The 14318-nt window shown below is 43.3% G+C and overlaps 1 protein-coding gene across 3 annotated transcripts; it reads right to left on the bottom strand.

The window, feature by feature from the left end:
• Positions 1-8254: 8254 nt before the first annotated feature.
• LOC122621978 (opsin Rh3) lies at positions 8255-13441 on the bottom strand. Of its 3 annotated transcripts, none has more exons than XM_043800041.1 (2): positions 13416-13441; positions 8255-9359 (listed from the first exon to the last, which is right to left on the bottom strand). In XM_043800041.1, exons 1-2 carry the CDS (start codon positions 13439-13441, stop codon positions 8255-8257), a joined length of 1131 nt encoding a protein of 376 aa, XP_043655976.1. The 3 variants fall into 3 exon arrangements, with proteins under 3 accessions (XP_043655976.1, XP_043655975.1, XP_043655974.1); XM_043800040.1 differs by lacking the exon at positions 13416-13441 and adding an exon at positions 10313-10320 and having other exon boundaries at positions 8255-9380; XM_043800039.1 differs by lacking the exon at positions 13416-13441 and having other exon boundaries at positions 8255-9406.
• Between the last annotated feature and the right edge of the window lie 877 nt (positions 13442-14318).

The raw sequence follows: 14318 nt of genomic DNA, 5'->3' as shown, positions 1-14318 counted from the left end.
AATATTACTAAAATTGCCTACAAAATTATACAAACGATACTGTTCACAACGCTTCATAATTGAATAAGAATGTAAGGTTTATATACATATAGAGTACTTTTTGTGTGGTTATAAACAAAATTATTATGCCATCCGTTAAGTTATCTGTAAGGTATGCTATTTTGCTTGTGTGTTTACAATTCTTAAATAAAGCACATATAATATGAATTATCAGCAGTGTTCTATATAGAAAACACGCCTTTTGAGAGTTTGATTTTTAGGTTCACAAATCATTTTGTTCATTACTGACCACAGTTCATAAATAAAATAAGTGTGAGTCGTTAGCAACAATCGGATAAGTTGTCACACACTGAACTGCAAAAGACTCTTCACAGCGACTTACTGAGAGACTGACAGACTGACAAACTGACAGACTGACAAAGTGACAAACTGACAGTCTGACAGGCAGACGGCGATTTCGTTTGCAGTCACGATTCTGTGAACTTTCCCATGGCCAGACTGGGATCTCCCAGATTTTGAGCCGGCGGCAGGGCCGGGATGAGTCGCAGCCACTGGTGGACTTTATGCAAATTTTAATTTTATACATAGACACATAAAAATAAATTGTTTTTACTCGTTTTTACTCTGGCAACACTTGCCAGCATATGCGAAGCTCTGATTCGAATATATGTATATACTCGTATATGTGTATTTACGTGTGAGTTGTGGGGCTACTTGTCATGCAGGCATTGTGTCTAACCCCCGTTTTTGGCCCCATTGCGGAAATTACTGGCCCAACTTTCTCTGTGGCACTGCAGCATATTGATTTTCTATTTTAAGGGATTAAAAGGAAAATTATTTTACCAGAGATTTTGCATATTTATTGAACGTATCTGTGCTGGGAATCGGGTTGTGTACATCTGTGCTTAGTGCTTATGTAGTACGTAAGAGTATTTTGCATTCACTTTGTATGAATTCTGGTCTTTCGTACGCAATATGCAAAATAGTGGACGTCCAATGAGTGCGGCTTTGTTATGGAAATATGATTTGTAAGTTCTGTAAATTAGTCGGGTCCGTGCGGCCTTGGGTGAATCGGAAAAAATAATATTTATTCAATTGCATACCTTTACATTCGGTAGTCCAGAATAACACACTTTCTTATATGTCATCCATGAATCGGCAATTGATTTGAAAACACAAAGCCGAAAATCTGCTTTGGAAGCTCAAAGGCATTGGCCATTTCCTGTTTATACAGAGCAAACCAAGCAAATCCAAGCTTTTGTTTCTAATTTTGGGAATACTCGAAACTCGAAAGGCAAAAGTTTCGGTTCAGTTTCCTTTGTCGTTCGATTTAAGAGTAGCTCGGGGCCAAGTTTTTATACTTTCTGGCATAACAAATCAATTTCGTATTAGACTTGGGTCCTCTCAATCCAGCCCAATAAGCTTTGCCCGGAAATAACTTTCTGTTATTGTTGCCACAAACTATAACAAGGCGCTTAAAATATATAAAATATTGTTTTCGTTTTGTGGGATGGCAGGGGATGCATGGATTGAAATTGAAATGTGCCTGCGGGCAGCACCAAACTCCCCGAACGAAGAAAGTCGATCAAAACCAGCAGCCAAGGAAAGTAATAAAAACTTGCTGAAAGCTCGGCATTAAAAATATAACAAGCTAAAGGTTTTCTGTGTCATCCGTGCAACTTGAACTTGAAATTGAACTGCTTGAAAGTTGAGCGAGCATAAAAGGCAAAACGCAAATCAAAGACTTTCAACCCCATCTGGAAGCCACATGCGGGTCCGTAGCTCTGGATACACCGCCTCCTTTGCAGGGCTGTTTCCGATGTTTGCCTAATGCAGCTGCCAACATTGTCAACTAAAACTCGATGCTAACAAGCAGAAAATGGCAGGCAACTACATACCAAGTTGAGCTCGTAAAACTGCCGCCCAAGGGTAACTTTTTAACAACAGCTCGTGGTAGCTGGTAGCTGGAGCTGGAGATGGAGCTGGGAGCTACGAGCTTCCTGCCTAACTAGCAGCAGAGCAGATTGAGCCTGGGTCCTGGTTGACTCGGGATCGGGCAATTTGATTTTTACGAGGCTGGCTAACGAGCTTCAGCTGCAGTTTGCAGGGGGAACAAATAAATACAACGTGGCGTATGAGCCATATGACTAGGCAGAACGAAGGCAATCACCAGTGGGGCCACGTACACCGGGGACACCGGGGCGTATGCGTAGTCCGGCCCACTCCTAAGTGCCTCCAAGGCTGTGGTATCGGGTGGGTGTGGATATGTGGGCTAATCTGCCATTGCTGAGGTGTGTTAATTGCCTCAAATAAAGGCAGCTTCAACTTGGTCCGCAGGCATCTCTCATTTTTGCATGTGACCTCTCATTTCACCCATTTAAATGGCTAAGCAGATGTGTTTCGCACATGCGAAGACTTGTATTATTATTAGTTTTAAATGCAATTTTTAATGGAATTCATCTTCTGCTATGGCCAGGCGTAGAAGTGGGTTAACATCAGTTGTCAGCCGACAGGCAGACAGCACGCAGCCAACACGTGTCAGTCCTTAGTTGGCGGCTATGGAGAGTTTCGACAATCCGGCTAATTGAAAATATTTATGCAGTACCTCGAAGGCAAGGGGAAATAATTTTAATGTTCACTTAATTTGTCAAACAAAACAATTTGCATAAATTAGTAGCTTGTATTTCTGCTCTTTGCCTCTCGTAATTTTATTTATAAAGCGAAAGTTTCCCCGCGCCCGCTGTTAAGGATCTGGATCTGCCTCAAAGTTTGACATTTACATGACACGCGGACGGACGCGGAAGGGAATGGAACGCTGGGGGCCAGATGAGACCAGGAACGAGACCAGGAACGAGCCCAGGAACCCACGCGAAATATGTCAAGCAAGAGCAAATTTCACTTTGAGTCAATTAGGCGCATAAATTAGAAAAGTCTACCACAAGTTTAGCCGGCATCGCTGCCATGGTTAATGCGATTAGAGGCAGCCCCGAACAATGAACAATTTGCGTATAATTAATGCGCATAGTTGGCATTTTTATGACGCCTGGCGACGTCATTGCCGCGACTTTAAAGACGACATATCTTCACCGACACAGCGAACAGAGAAAAGTGCTCCCCTGACTCACTTGGCAGCGGAAATGAATGTGTTTATGTGCAGCCCATGGATTGGCTTGGCCGCCAGCCAAGTGCCTGCCTCAGACAGGCCAACACTTTTCTTCATTGTTTGCCCGGCAACAGCAAAACCAACATCAACTCAAGTCAAGGAAAAACAACAGGAAAACCAGTACTGGAAACAAACTGTGAATAAAAAGTTCTCAAACGAATACTTTTTGACGCGCCTGGGCCGCATTGCAGTTTGTGTCATTTCAACTTCCTAACCAAAAATGAACTTGGTGGCAGAGGTTAGGCAATGAAGCCAAGAGGTCACGTCAAATGTTGCCAATTCGGCGACTCTACTTCACTGTTCTGTGCCTTTTAAGTCTTATTTATCTCCAAGTATCTGGAGGGATACTAAATAGTTTCCACGCCTTAATAATTTCATTTAATTAGTGGCTTAGCTATACAAACGCCAAAACTGCATAGTACATGAAATTTTAATGCAGTCAATTATTTAGCTGTTTTACCTTTCTAATTTGTCGCCATTTGTATCGCCCGGAAATTGGGACAGCACTGGTCAAGTTTCGAAGAAACTTTAACAAAAATAAAATAAATAATTTGCATGCGGGCCAACGAACTCTTTTCCATTTGCAAAGGGTTCAAAATCCAATTTGCAGAAGTCAGCCACAGAAATTAAACGAAATTCGTTACTTTTGATAAAGTAAAACTCGTAGTTGTAAAACCAACACACAGATTCAGAAAGACATTTTTTATTCTAACTCTTCCAATCCGAATTGTATGTATATAATACAATTTGTATTGATATTTTTGATTGATTGCCCTGTCCAAAACATTACAAATACAAATGTTGATTGACTTAGGAATAAGTAGTTAGAAAGTCCTTTGTTTACTGAACTTAATGTCAGACATTTCCTGTAATAATTCCATTGTGGCCTCCGCCATCATCAATCGATGTGAGTACCTACAATGGCTCCGTTCGACGAGTCATTCAATTGGTGGAGACCGCTTTTGCCCAGCAGGCCGAGTGCTCCATGACTTGCAAATGCAGGCGCTAACCAGAAAGATTTGCATATTCCCATTTCGAGTCCAGACCATTACCGACCATCCTGGCCCGCCGACCGTCTACCCATCCGCAGATGAGGCTCCGACCATTTTAGCCCTCCACGTAGCAGGGCCTAAATTATGTCCTGTTGCGGAGTCTCGCTGTTCGCCGAGTTGGTTGAGTTGGTTGAGTTGGTCCGGCCACTGTGAGTCTGTGGCCACATTGCGTATACGCCCGCTAGTCCCTCGTTAATTGCAATGTTTGTCATTTGCCTGTCAATTTGCATTTAAATTACAAAATTTAAACGCTCTTTTTTGTTGCCATGCCAGGAACTTTACGACTGCCAAGATATGGACGAGAATGCCATTCACGAGGAGGAGTAGTACCGGCAGCCGGGATGAGGCTGTTGCGCCAGGAAAAAGAGGTGGCAACGAGGCATTTGTCATGATGGCCCATCCATGGAGAGTCACTTAGACGTATGCTCCATTCCGGATTCCCACGATCACGCTTAACCCAATCTTTTGTTTATGTGGATTCTGAATGAGGCACGGCCATGGTCGCGCAACGTTTTCGGGCTAATTTTGTTGCAAATTGCTGGGCTGTAAAAAATTGTGACGGCAGGGCGAAATGGCTGTGAAGCGTCGACTGGCAGATGACCTCGAACTTTGCTCTCTGACGCGCTGGATGTTGCCATTTAATTAAAGCGACACACAACTAGGCGCCACCCAAAACCCACCACCCACCACCCACAACCAGTTGGTCCTTAGTCCTGTGTGCGTGTTGACCTTATTATGTTGACTTTGTGTGCAGTGCATAAACTGTGATAAAAATCGCATATTCCACGCCGCATAGCTCCCTTCTCCGCCCTCCGCCCTCCGCCCACGTCCCCCCATCCGATAAGTGAACGTGGCATCCACCACCCCGTTTTTAAATGTCTATAATTTATGTTGGCCGTTAAACTCACTGCCTGACTTTAGCCTTCCCGTTTGCTGGCTTTTGCTATAGCTTTTGCCTTGCCTTTGCCGCTGCCGCTGCTTACAACAATTTGATGGCACATAATTATTAGTTCGTATAATTTATGGCTTCATTTTGGCTCACAAAGTTGTGAGCTGCCTTGTGTCTTGTGCATTTCAAGTCGAGTTTGCTGGAAAACAGCAAGGTTCGCCCCAGCTGATTTATAACTAATTTAGCTGACATTTTTATGAGCTATCGAGAATGCAGCTGCAAGTGATTTTAATCAGTCGAAGCAATATGCAAAAATATGAAAAGAAATTGCCTTTCGCAAGTCAAAAGGAAATCGAGTTTTGCTTCATCAAAGCCGAGTCGGAAATATAAACATGGCCAAGTGGGCAATGCAAGCTGGGAGTATTTAGAGAAACTTAAAATACATATATATATGCATACACTTTATTTAAATGGGCATCATTACTTGATAATTTTGTTAATGTTAAGCTGTTATGTAACAAACGGGTTATTTTAATCATAAATAACTTCATTTAGAGGAAACTGAAAGAAGAAATTATGTTTAACGGAAAGTTCTTTTAAGGTTTTTATTTGAAATATTATAAAATATTTTGAGCAGATATGTACTTCGTTTAACGGGTTGCGTCACTGTACAGTGAGCTCTGACGATGACAAATGGTTGGATTGCAAGCCACCGTGTCCGCAATTTCTGTTGCGGTTGCATTCAAAGGCTCCTTAAAATATATCTCTGCACAACAAAGGTCCTTGAATAAGCGGTTTTGCGACCATGTGGGGCAATCAAACGCAAGAAAGCCGCCAACCACTCATTAAGGAAAGCCCATAGAGAGTTTCCCCACGCGAAGTATGTATGTACTGCATGTACCCTATATGGGTAAGGGCAAATTGTTGAGCCCACTTCTCGGGAAATACTGCAACATGCGACGCTGAACTTTGAACTGTCACAAAATTCGCCGTTCTTGTTGCCCACATTTCGTTGTATTTTTGTATTCGGGTGCGTTTTCCATTCACTTTGGTCTTTTTTGCACGTTGAACTTTGAAGGCGTCGAAAAGGCCTAATTATCTTAATTAATGAGAGCCAAAGCGAATTTCGTGGAAGACAAATGTGCCGTGCCGTCGTGCGGTGGCTGCTTTTCGCATGGCCTGTGTGGGGGGCTGGGTGGTTTGGGTGGTTTGGGTGGTTTGGGTGGTTTGGGCGGTTTGTGTGGCGTTGCCTGGCGGCATTCACTCAGCGGTGCAAGGACGTTCTGTGGGTGCCATTTTAATTGTCTCTGCCCGCCGACCGCTCCGTCTGGCTGCCTGTCTGTTTTTGTATATATAAATATCAGGCTGGGTGTGTGCGTGTGTGTGTGTGTGATTTTCATTAATTTTACTTCGTTTTTACCATTTGCGCGCGTCGGTGGCTGCGACCGATTTTGGTTTATGGCCTCGCTACTCGCTCAGCGCTTTTCTGCCGCTTCTGCCTCGTTTCCCCCCTTGATATTCCCTGGCTTTTCCACCATTTTCCCAGCTCGTTTTGCGCTGGCTGTCTGTGTGCGGTTTTTGGGTTCGCCGCATAACGACGCAGGGAAAAGGCTCTGGCAAATGCCCGCCAGGCAATAAGTGGAAAAGCGTGCTAGGCTAGGCGCCAAGGAGAAAGGCAGAGATAGGAAAACTCAGGGGAGAAAGGGAGGGGCTTTACGAAAAGTGTGAAGGAAATGGTAGCTGGGAAAACAATAATAATGAGGCGCCACACAAACACACGGTGCAACACTTTGGCCAACAATTTGTTAAATGCCATTTGGGGTGGTGGTGGGCGTGAGCCAAAGTGGAGGCCATGTGGAAGTCGTGTGGCACAAAAATCTAGGCATCCTTTGTGGCCAAGGTTCTGCTGATTTACAGCCAGTTACCGCAGGCTCCAAAATCCAAAGGACGTGTTACTAATGAGACCGGGCTGCAAGTGGACTCCATGTGGACTTCGGCCGTTGTTTTGTTTACTCTGATGGCTAGGATACAAATGCAAATTCCCTAGGGTGCCACGTGCAGGTATTTGAGTGTGTGTGGATCCCAAGTTCGTTATTTATCAAAATTCCTGTAATATTCGGCCGTGTTCGATTCACCATTCCCAGATTTATGTTTCATTCCCAAAAATGTTTCATTTTTCCAAATGCGCAGGATCCTTCCAGCTGCTAAAGCTTTCGCTCTCCGCAGAAAGAGAGAGAGAGCACAAGAGAGAGCCGCTTTCCCGTCTGTGGATCCCATTGGAACTGGCACAATTCCCCCATTGTTCTTGGCCAACTCTTTTGCTGTTGGCCATCTCCGCTCCTGGGAGCATCGAGCCGCCTTCTTCGGCTCGTCTGAGTGCCCTGCAATGGCCGCGTCAAGTGCCCGATTGACAACTGACAAGGGGCCAAAGTTCAAAGCGCGGTTGGGTTCACTCCAATATTTTTACATAAATAGGGGAGAAAGAGGTTTTCCCCGGTGGATGAATGCACATTTTCGTTATCAGCTAAATAATAAAACTAAGAGTCACTTTAAGATTTCGATACACATACATGTAAGTAAAACTGGTGCAGCAATAAAGTTGTCTGCACTTTGTCTATTGAGTATATACTGATTATATACATCTTAAAGATTTGAAAGAATTCATTTAATCAATGTTATCAACTGAGTAAACATAATGCTTAGCGTTACCTACGGTTTACTTATTAAATTGATACCTGTGTTGTAAACCTGTTAAAGCTGTCACTGAAGATTAAGGTTCTTAACTTCTTTACTTTAGTTGCCTAACTTTGCTAGTAATTGAACATAAAGAATGTTGTGTAAAACTAAACCATCTTTGAGTTTGCCCATCATCATTTTAATAGTTCAACTTCAATTCAAAAGACCATTCTTTATAACGCTTTTTTCTGTAGCTTGCTGTAATTTTACTATATTTCTTTGATAAACACAAAAGTGACTACAAATCATAACAAGAAAACAGTTTTTACTCCTTGCACCAAGAGTGCTCCTGAAACTCCGTGAAATATTTATACAATTTTCCCTGGCGTTTGGTATTACGAGTTCGTTGCCGTTTCAGTTCATCATCATTGTCAGCATTTTTTGGAAGGGCTGGCTGCTGGGTGGGAATTTGCATTAGGCGGCGGTGGTTTGCTGCGGTTCCTGGGTGGTGCTGGTGGAGGCGACAGCCGACGATTCCGGCGCCTTTTCGTTGAGCGCCAGCCAGGGACATCGCTTTTGCAGCTCCATGCGGTATCTGGGGTGACTTATGGCGTACACGAACGGATCGATGCAGGCCACCATTTTGCAGGCACAGGCGGGAATCATTGTGGCTCCGGGCGTCAAAAGGGTCTTATCCCCAAAGGCGCCAATCAGCGACATAACTCCGTACGGCGTCCACGAGCAAAAGAACAGGAAGCAGATGGTGATGGCCGCTTTGGCTATCCGGATTTCCGCCGTCTCCTTGCTTTTGTCCACATTCGAGCGCAGAGACTCCACGTTCATCTTCTTAGCCTGATCTCTCAGTGCCTTTTCGTGGCTGAAGACATGGCCCACAATCTGGGAGTAGTAGTACGTGATCATCGTGGTGGGGCACACGAAGCTGAAGAAGAAGATGCAGCCCACAAAGAGGCGCGTATCAAAGTTGTCGGTTAGATAGTCGAAGGTGCAGGAGGTCAGATAGCCCTCCGGCACAAAACGACCCCAAGTCTCCGTGTAGCAGGCTACCACCCAAGGAGTGGCGTACATGTAGATGAATATGATCATGGCAATGGCCTTGCCATGCGTCATCTTGCCCTCCATGGGTCGCGTGATCACATTGAATCGATCGTAGGCTATAAACGCATTCGTGGCACCGGCAGCGATTCCCGTATAGGAGCCAATGATCCCAAAGATCTGGCATCCCAGATGACCCAGTGCGTATCCCTGGTGGAAACTATTGTAGATGAATATTGGAGTCTTGACCATCATCATGAAGTCGCAGAAGGCCAGATTGATGACCAGTATATTGGAGGGAGTGCGCAGCGATTTGGCTGCCGAGAAGACCCAGATCACCAGTCCATTGCCCAGCATCGACATCAGGGTGAAGAAGATGTACAGCGTGCCCAGCAGGTAGTTCATCGACTCGGGCGGCTCCGGATAAGTTAGCCAGTGCTCGGGGATGTGACGCAGCTCCTCCGGCGGCACATTCCAGCCCAGCAGTCGCGTTTCGGCGGAGAGCCGCGCCTCCGGCCGCAGCGCGGTGGACACGTTGCCAAACAGACTCGACGACACGTTAGCGGACTCCATGCTCCGGTCTTCGGGCCAAGACGAAATCACAGCCAGCACAGCTTGGGCCTTTTATACGTCCCATCGGAATTGGATTAGCAATGTCGCGGCGGGATTAGCCGTTTGGGATTGGCCTAGTCCCTTGCTGACATTTTCGCTGGCACTGCATTTGCATTGATTCTCGATTGAGGGTGCAGTGCAGCTCATCTGAAGGTTAGTGTATTGGCCTTTTTGGGTTCTACTAGAACAAACTGATTGCATAATAAATATTAGTTAACAAAACCTTTTTACACCGAAGCCATTTATCTTCTGATAGGAGTTTCACCTTGAACAGTATATACAAATTAGGAAGGGAAAAACAACTTATATGAAATATTTGAATGAATTTATATTAGCACTAATAATAATACTGATATCTGGTTGCTTTATTTGATTATGAATTATGTTAGTCGCGGTGCAATTTAGGGAATTTAGTCGGCTGCTCCATTAAACTTGAACTCGAAGACTTCTCCACACGGAACGAGGTGGTTCGATCCCAAGAGCGAGTGCAGCTCAGTCGACTGGTAAAATAATTTCTCCGACACCGAGGTACATTTTCTAAATTGCGTGCCCCAAAAGTATACTTGAAGAAGTTTGTGCTATCTGATCTACATACATCTGCACATACGTATATGTAGGTTTGAAAATTCCCCATCTGACAGTGAGGTGGCTGGGCGGCTATGTGGGTATCCGGTGCCCGGTGCCATAATCAGAGTGTAGCAATTGGGCTGGGGCCACGCCTACTTATTAACTCATAAAACAAAAAGTGTAGCATACTTTGGCGCGCGTCCCAAGACGACACACACACACGGCCAAAGCGATGTGTGTGTAATTATATGTACGCGAGCAGTAACAATTCAGGTCATAAATCATATGGAAAAAGTACACAAAGGCATGCAAATATTCCCCAATTCCCCGCAAAGCCGACAACCGCACACATATACATACGGCCTTGGATGTGTGTGGGTGTTTCATGGGGAGGGACAAGTGGGTGGGGATCATACGTGTGCATATGCTAAAAGTATGTACAAAGATTGATTTCCCTTTGTTTGCCTTTTAGTGTGTGTGAATGTGTTCTTCGCTTATTCACCTCGATTCCGCAGGTCTACAGAGCCCAAACCCTCGATTCTTCAACCCCCCAATTTACCACAGCTCTCAAAAGGCCCAATCCCCACCCCATATCCGCCAACGTGGGCTCCACATCATAGACTACGTACATCAACTACATAAAGCTCCATGGGTGGTAATATTATATGCTGAATGAGTTGCCTGTTGAAATAATATGTTATATTCACTTGGTTTCGATTTTTGCTTGCGCCTTTTGGCTTCCGCCACGTTTTTGCATTCCCTAACATAGAGTATTTTCATTCAGTATCGGTCGAGAAAATGGCATTATTTTGTGTTTATTTTATTTACTTATATAATTTCTACAAAGTATAAATATTATTTGTAAATGCATTTTGATAATCCAAAGAAAACTCTATTGTTAAGGTAGGAAGTCTAAAAAATATAATTGTTTAAGAATATTAGACAAATTTGGTTAGGCGCAATTTTTCGTATTATACAAGTCTTTTCTGTGGTAACAAAAATTCAGAGCGGTGTCAGAACCATGTCAAGCATTGCAATGGTATTAATGTTATAGAGTATCTAATTATACTTGCTGTAGTATAAAAGGCGAGCTTAATATGAAGCCAGAAAATGGGGCTTTAAGGGTATCCCTCAGCCTTCGAATCGAACTTTCCCTTTACTTGCCTTCGTTTTTTTGGTGGTGGCAAGGTGAATGACTCTGTGGGGACTTCGGTTGCGAGTGCGGGGCTGGGGCACGAATCTAGTGTGGATTTCCATGTAATTAAGGACAGCTGTCGGCGGCCCACAATTCCCTGGTGTCACTGGAGCAAGCGATGGCGATGGGGAGCCAAATAGCACTGAGCTCGCAGTGCCAGGTTGATTAGTGTGCAGCATAAATGGAACATGTGTTCCTAGAGAACTGAGCGGGAGAGCTGCCACTTCCACTTTGTCGATTGTCGCCGGCACTGATTAAATGATTTCATTAAGTGATTGCTGCCAAAGCTGACAGCGTCAATTAATGGCAAGCGGAAATGAAAGTTGCTGCTTAAAAAGAAGTGCCATCTAAACGTAATTGCCACGTAAAACGATAAAAAGCCAGCTGGGCTTTAATTTTTTCCGCCAGTCCAACTTTGCAGATCGAAAGTTAACTAAGCCAACTGTGGCGCATTTATTTTAAGAAAGTAATTACGTAGCTCAAATGTATCTTGAAGATAAGTATTCGATAACTAAGCCTTTAAATGCACTTTTTCAGATTTAAGAACCTTTTTCTTGGCTGGATCTACAGTCAGCCATAAATCCCTGCCTTTTGAATGCAAACAAGATTTGAGAAATGTTTAGCATTTGTGGCTGGCAATCCATTAATTGGTTTTAGATATGCAGCGACAAGGATATATTTACATGAACACGGCCAGCGGGTAGCAGCTGTTGGGCAGACACAAGCCAATTTGCAGTTTGTAATGAACATTTTTTGGTAAATCTGGGGGAATCCGGATATTTATTTGCATTACCACCTGCAACTGTGTGTGGGTGAACACATGCCCCTTGGCATAGACAATCCCGCATATTACTCATACGAGGCGTTACACAAAGTCGAGTGTATGCGGGGCATTTACTTGTGTTTGGGGTCATATGTGGTCCCCACAGGACCTCGGTCCTTTCCTTTCGGCTATGGCACGGTAATTGATTATCAAAGTCAGCGTTGCCATGGCTCCGGGCCATAAAAGGTTGAGTTGCAGCATCGCAGCATCGCAGCATTGGCCACAACGACCCCTTCTGCCGGCTGCTCCTTCTGAATCCCGTTCCTCGATTTCTTTTCCACATTCACTTCCTTTTTTTGCCCTCGTTGGCACAAAAAACTTTACTCGTCCTTTTTTTGGCATGCAAAAAATGGGCTCATGGGAGGCGTGGCATAATGTGTGCTTGCGTGTGTGTAGCTTGTGGAGTAGCGAACATATTTTTAATGTGCAAAAATCTGTGAAATTTGTGCTATGTCGCTTTGATTGCAGTTTGGTGAACATATTTTACTGTGCGTGTGTGTTTGGTATGTCATGCGGCAAAGGGAAAGATGTGAATTCACTTTGGGAAAGCTTATGCTCGCCAAATGGGAAAAAAGTTTGCAAAACGGTTTGCCGCATTAGCGAAACTATTTAAGGAGTGTTTATTTTTTATGATTTGGGAAGCAAAGATGGTACTTAAGCATATTGTTTTTATTTTCCTTTGTTTTGACTTGTCTAATTTATTCGTTTTTCCGGTATTTTTCTATTATTTTTATTTTTCTATTTATTACGGGAGAGAATTTTAAATTTCCATATTAAAGTCTATTTTTTAATTTTATGGCAAAAACATTAAGAGTTACCATGAACATTTAATTCTGTTTTTCAAAAACATCTAGGTAGCCAGACTATAATAAATTGTATTTATCCCAAAAATTGATAGTTCAGATAATTTTTGAACATTATAATCTGCTTATATTTAGGTAGAAGCGTCCAAGAGATAGCAGTTTTAAATTCTAGTTAAATTGAATTTCGCGTCAGCCAGTTTATCTTCATGCAATGAAACGATTAATCAAAAAACCAAATAAGTATACATAAATATTTTCTGTTTAATATTCTGTGTATTTCCCATGCGAAATTCAAGAACAGGCTAACGCAATTTACGAGTAATAATATAGTTCCACACAAGCTTTGATGCAACTACTGTTCTGTCAGCATTTAATAAAGTTTCATTGACAATTTGATTATTTTGATATCTCGGTAAATTCAATCAATAATTATCCCGGACATTCGTGGGTATATAATTTTGGCCCTAACCCCGATTTTCCAGTAATGATTTTTCCGGTTGGATCTTGATGGCGACTCCATAAAGTGATACCTCCCTCCTCCGCTGGCTAAAACAAATATAAACCCATTAAGGCATTTATTATTCTACGAGGTCAAACAAAAAGTGCATGGAAGCCCGTTATTGTTATCAATTCTAATTAATTAAAATGAAATTTGGTTGCGGCACCAAATTGAACATTTTTGCAATCAATTGAAATTCAATTAAAATACGTTGCCAGCTGCCAATAGCTATTGTAGAAAGCCCACGAATACAAATGCGTCAAGTGTAAGGGTTAAGTGGGCGGAGGTGGTGTGTGTTTGAAAGCCATTAGGCAGAATACCAACGGTTACATGACGCAAAACGAAATCCATTTAGTTCAATTAAATTTATTCATCAATAAAAAATAAAAGCTCAGCAACGGCAATTTTACAACAAAGGGGGCCACATAAACCCGAATTTCGAATTAATTACGTAAAGCGGAAACGGAAATGCGAGCACGCCACTTAGGCGAGCCCCAGCCAAAACATTCCCCCTTTCCCCATGGAAACACGCCTCGGCGGTCCTAAACATAATAAACTTGGTTATGCCGCAAATTATTCAAGCGAAGCGCTCGACTGAATCCGTTTTCCAAGCGAGCACTCGAGTCTTTGGGGCAGCTTTACCAGCGACCTTGAGCACAACTGTACTTCGGCCACAAGGACACGCCCCGCTCTTGGGCATGTGGCCATCAACCGCATGATTGTGTTCATCAATTAGTTATAAATCACACGCCTTTGGCCACGGCTTTCGACTCGGACTTGCGGAGCCAAAGAGGGAGATGCAATCCGCTGAAGCTAAGATCATTCCACAGTTGAATTCGGAGGCACACTGAGCAAAACTATAATGTTATCCTTCAATATATACTTCCCAATGAAAGGACGGTAAACGGAAGGTTATAATCTTTCAAAAGCCTGCAGCATTTAAAGCGCTAAAACTATTATTACTATAAATGAACTTTTTCGGGTAG

Source organism: Drosophila teissieri, chromosome 3R (assembly GCF_016746235.2).
Source record: "Drosophila teissieri strain GT53w chromosome 3R, Prin_Dtei_1.1, whole genome shotgun sequence".
NCBI lineage: Eukaryota > Metazoa > Arthropoda > Insecta > Diptera > Drosophilidae > Drosophila > Drosophila teissieri.
Note: the sequence above shows the minus strand (reverse complement) of the source record. Positions and strands in the feature narration are given on the sequence as shown.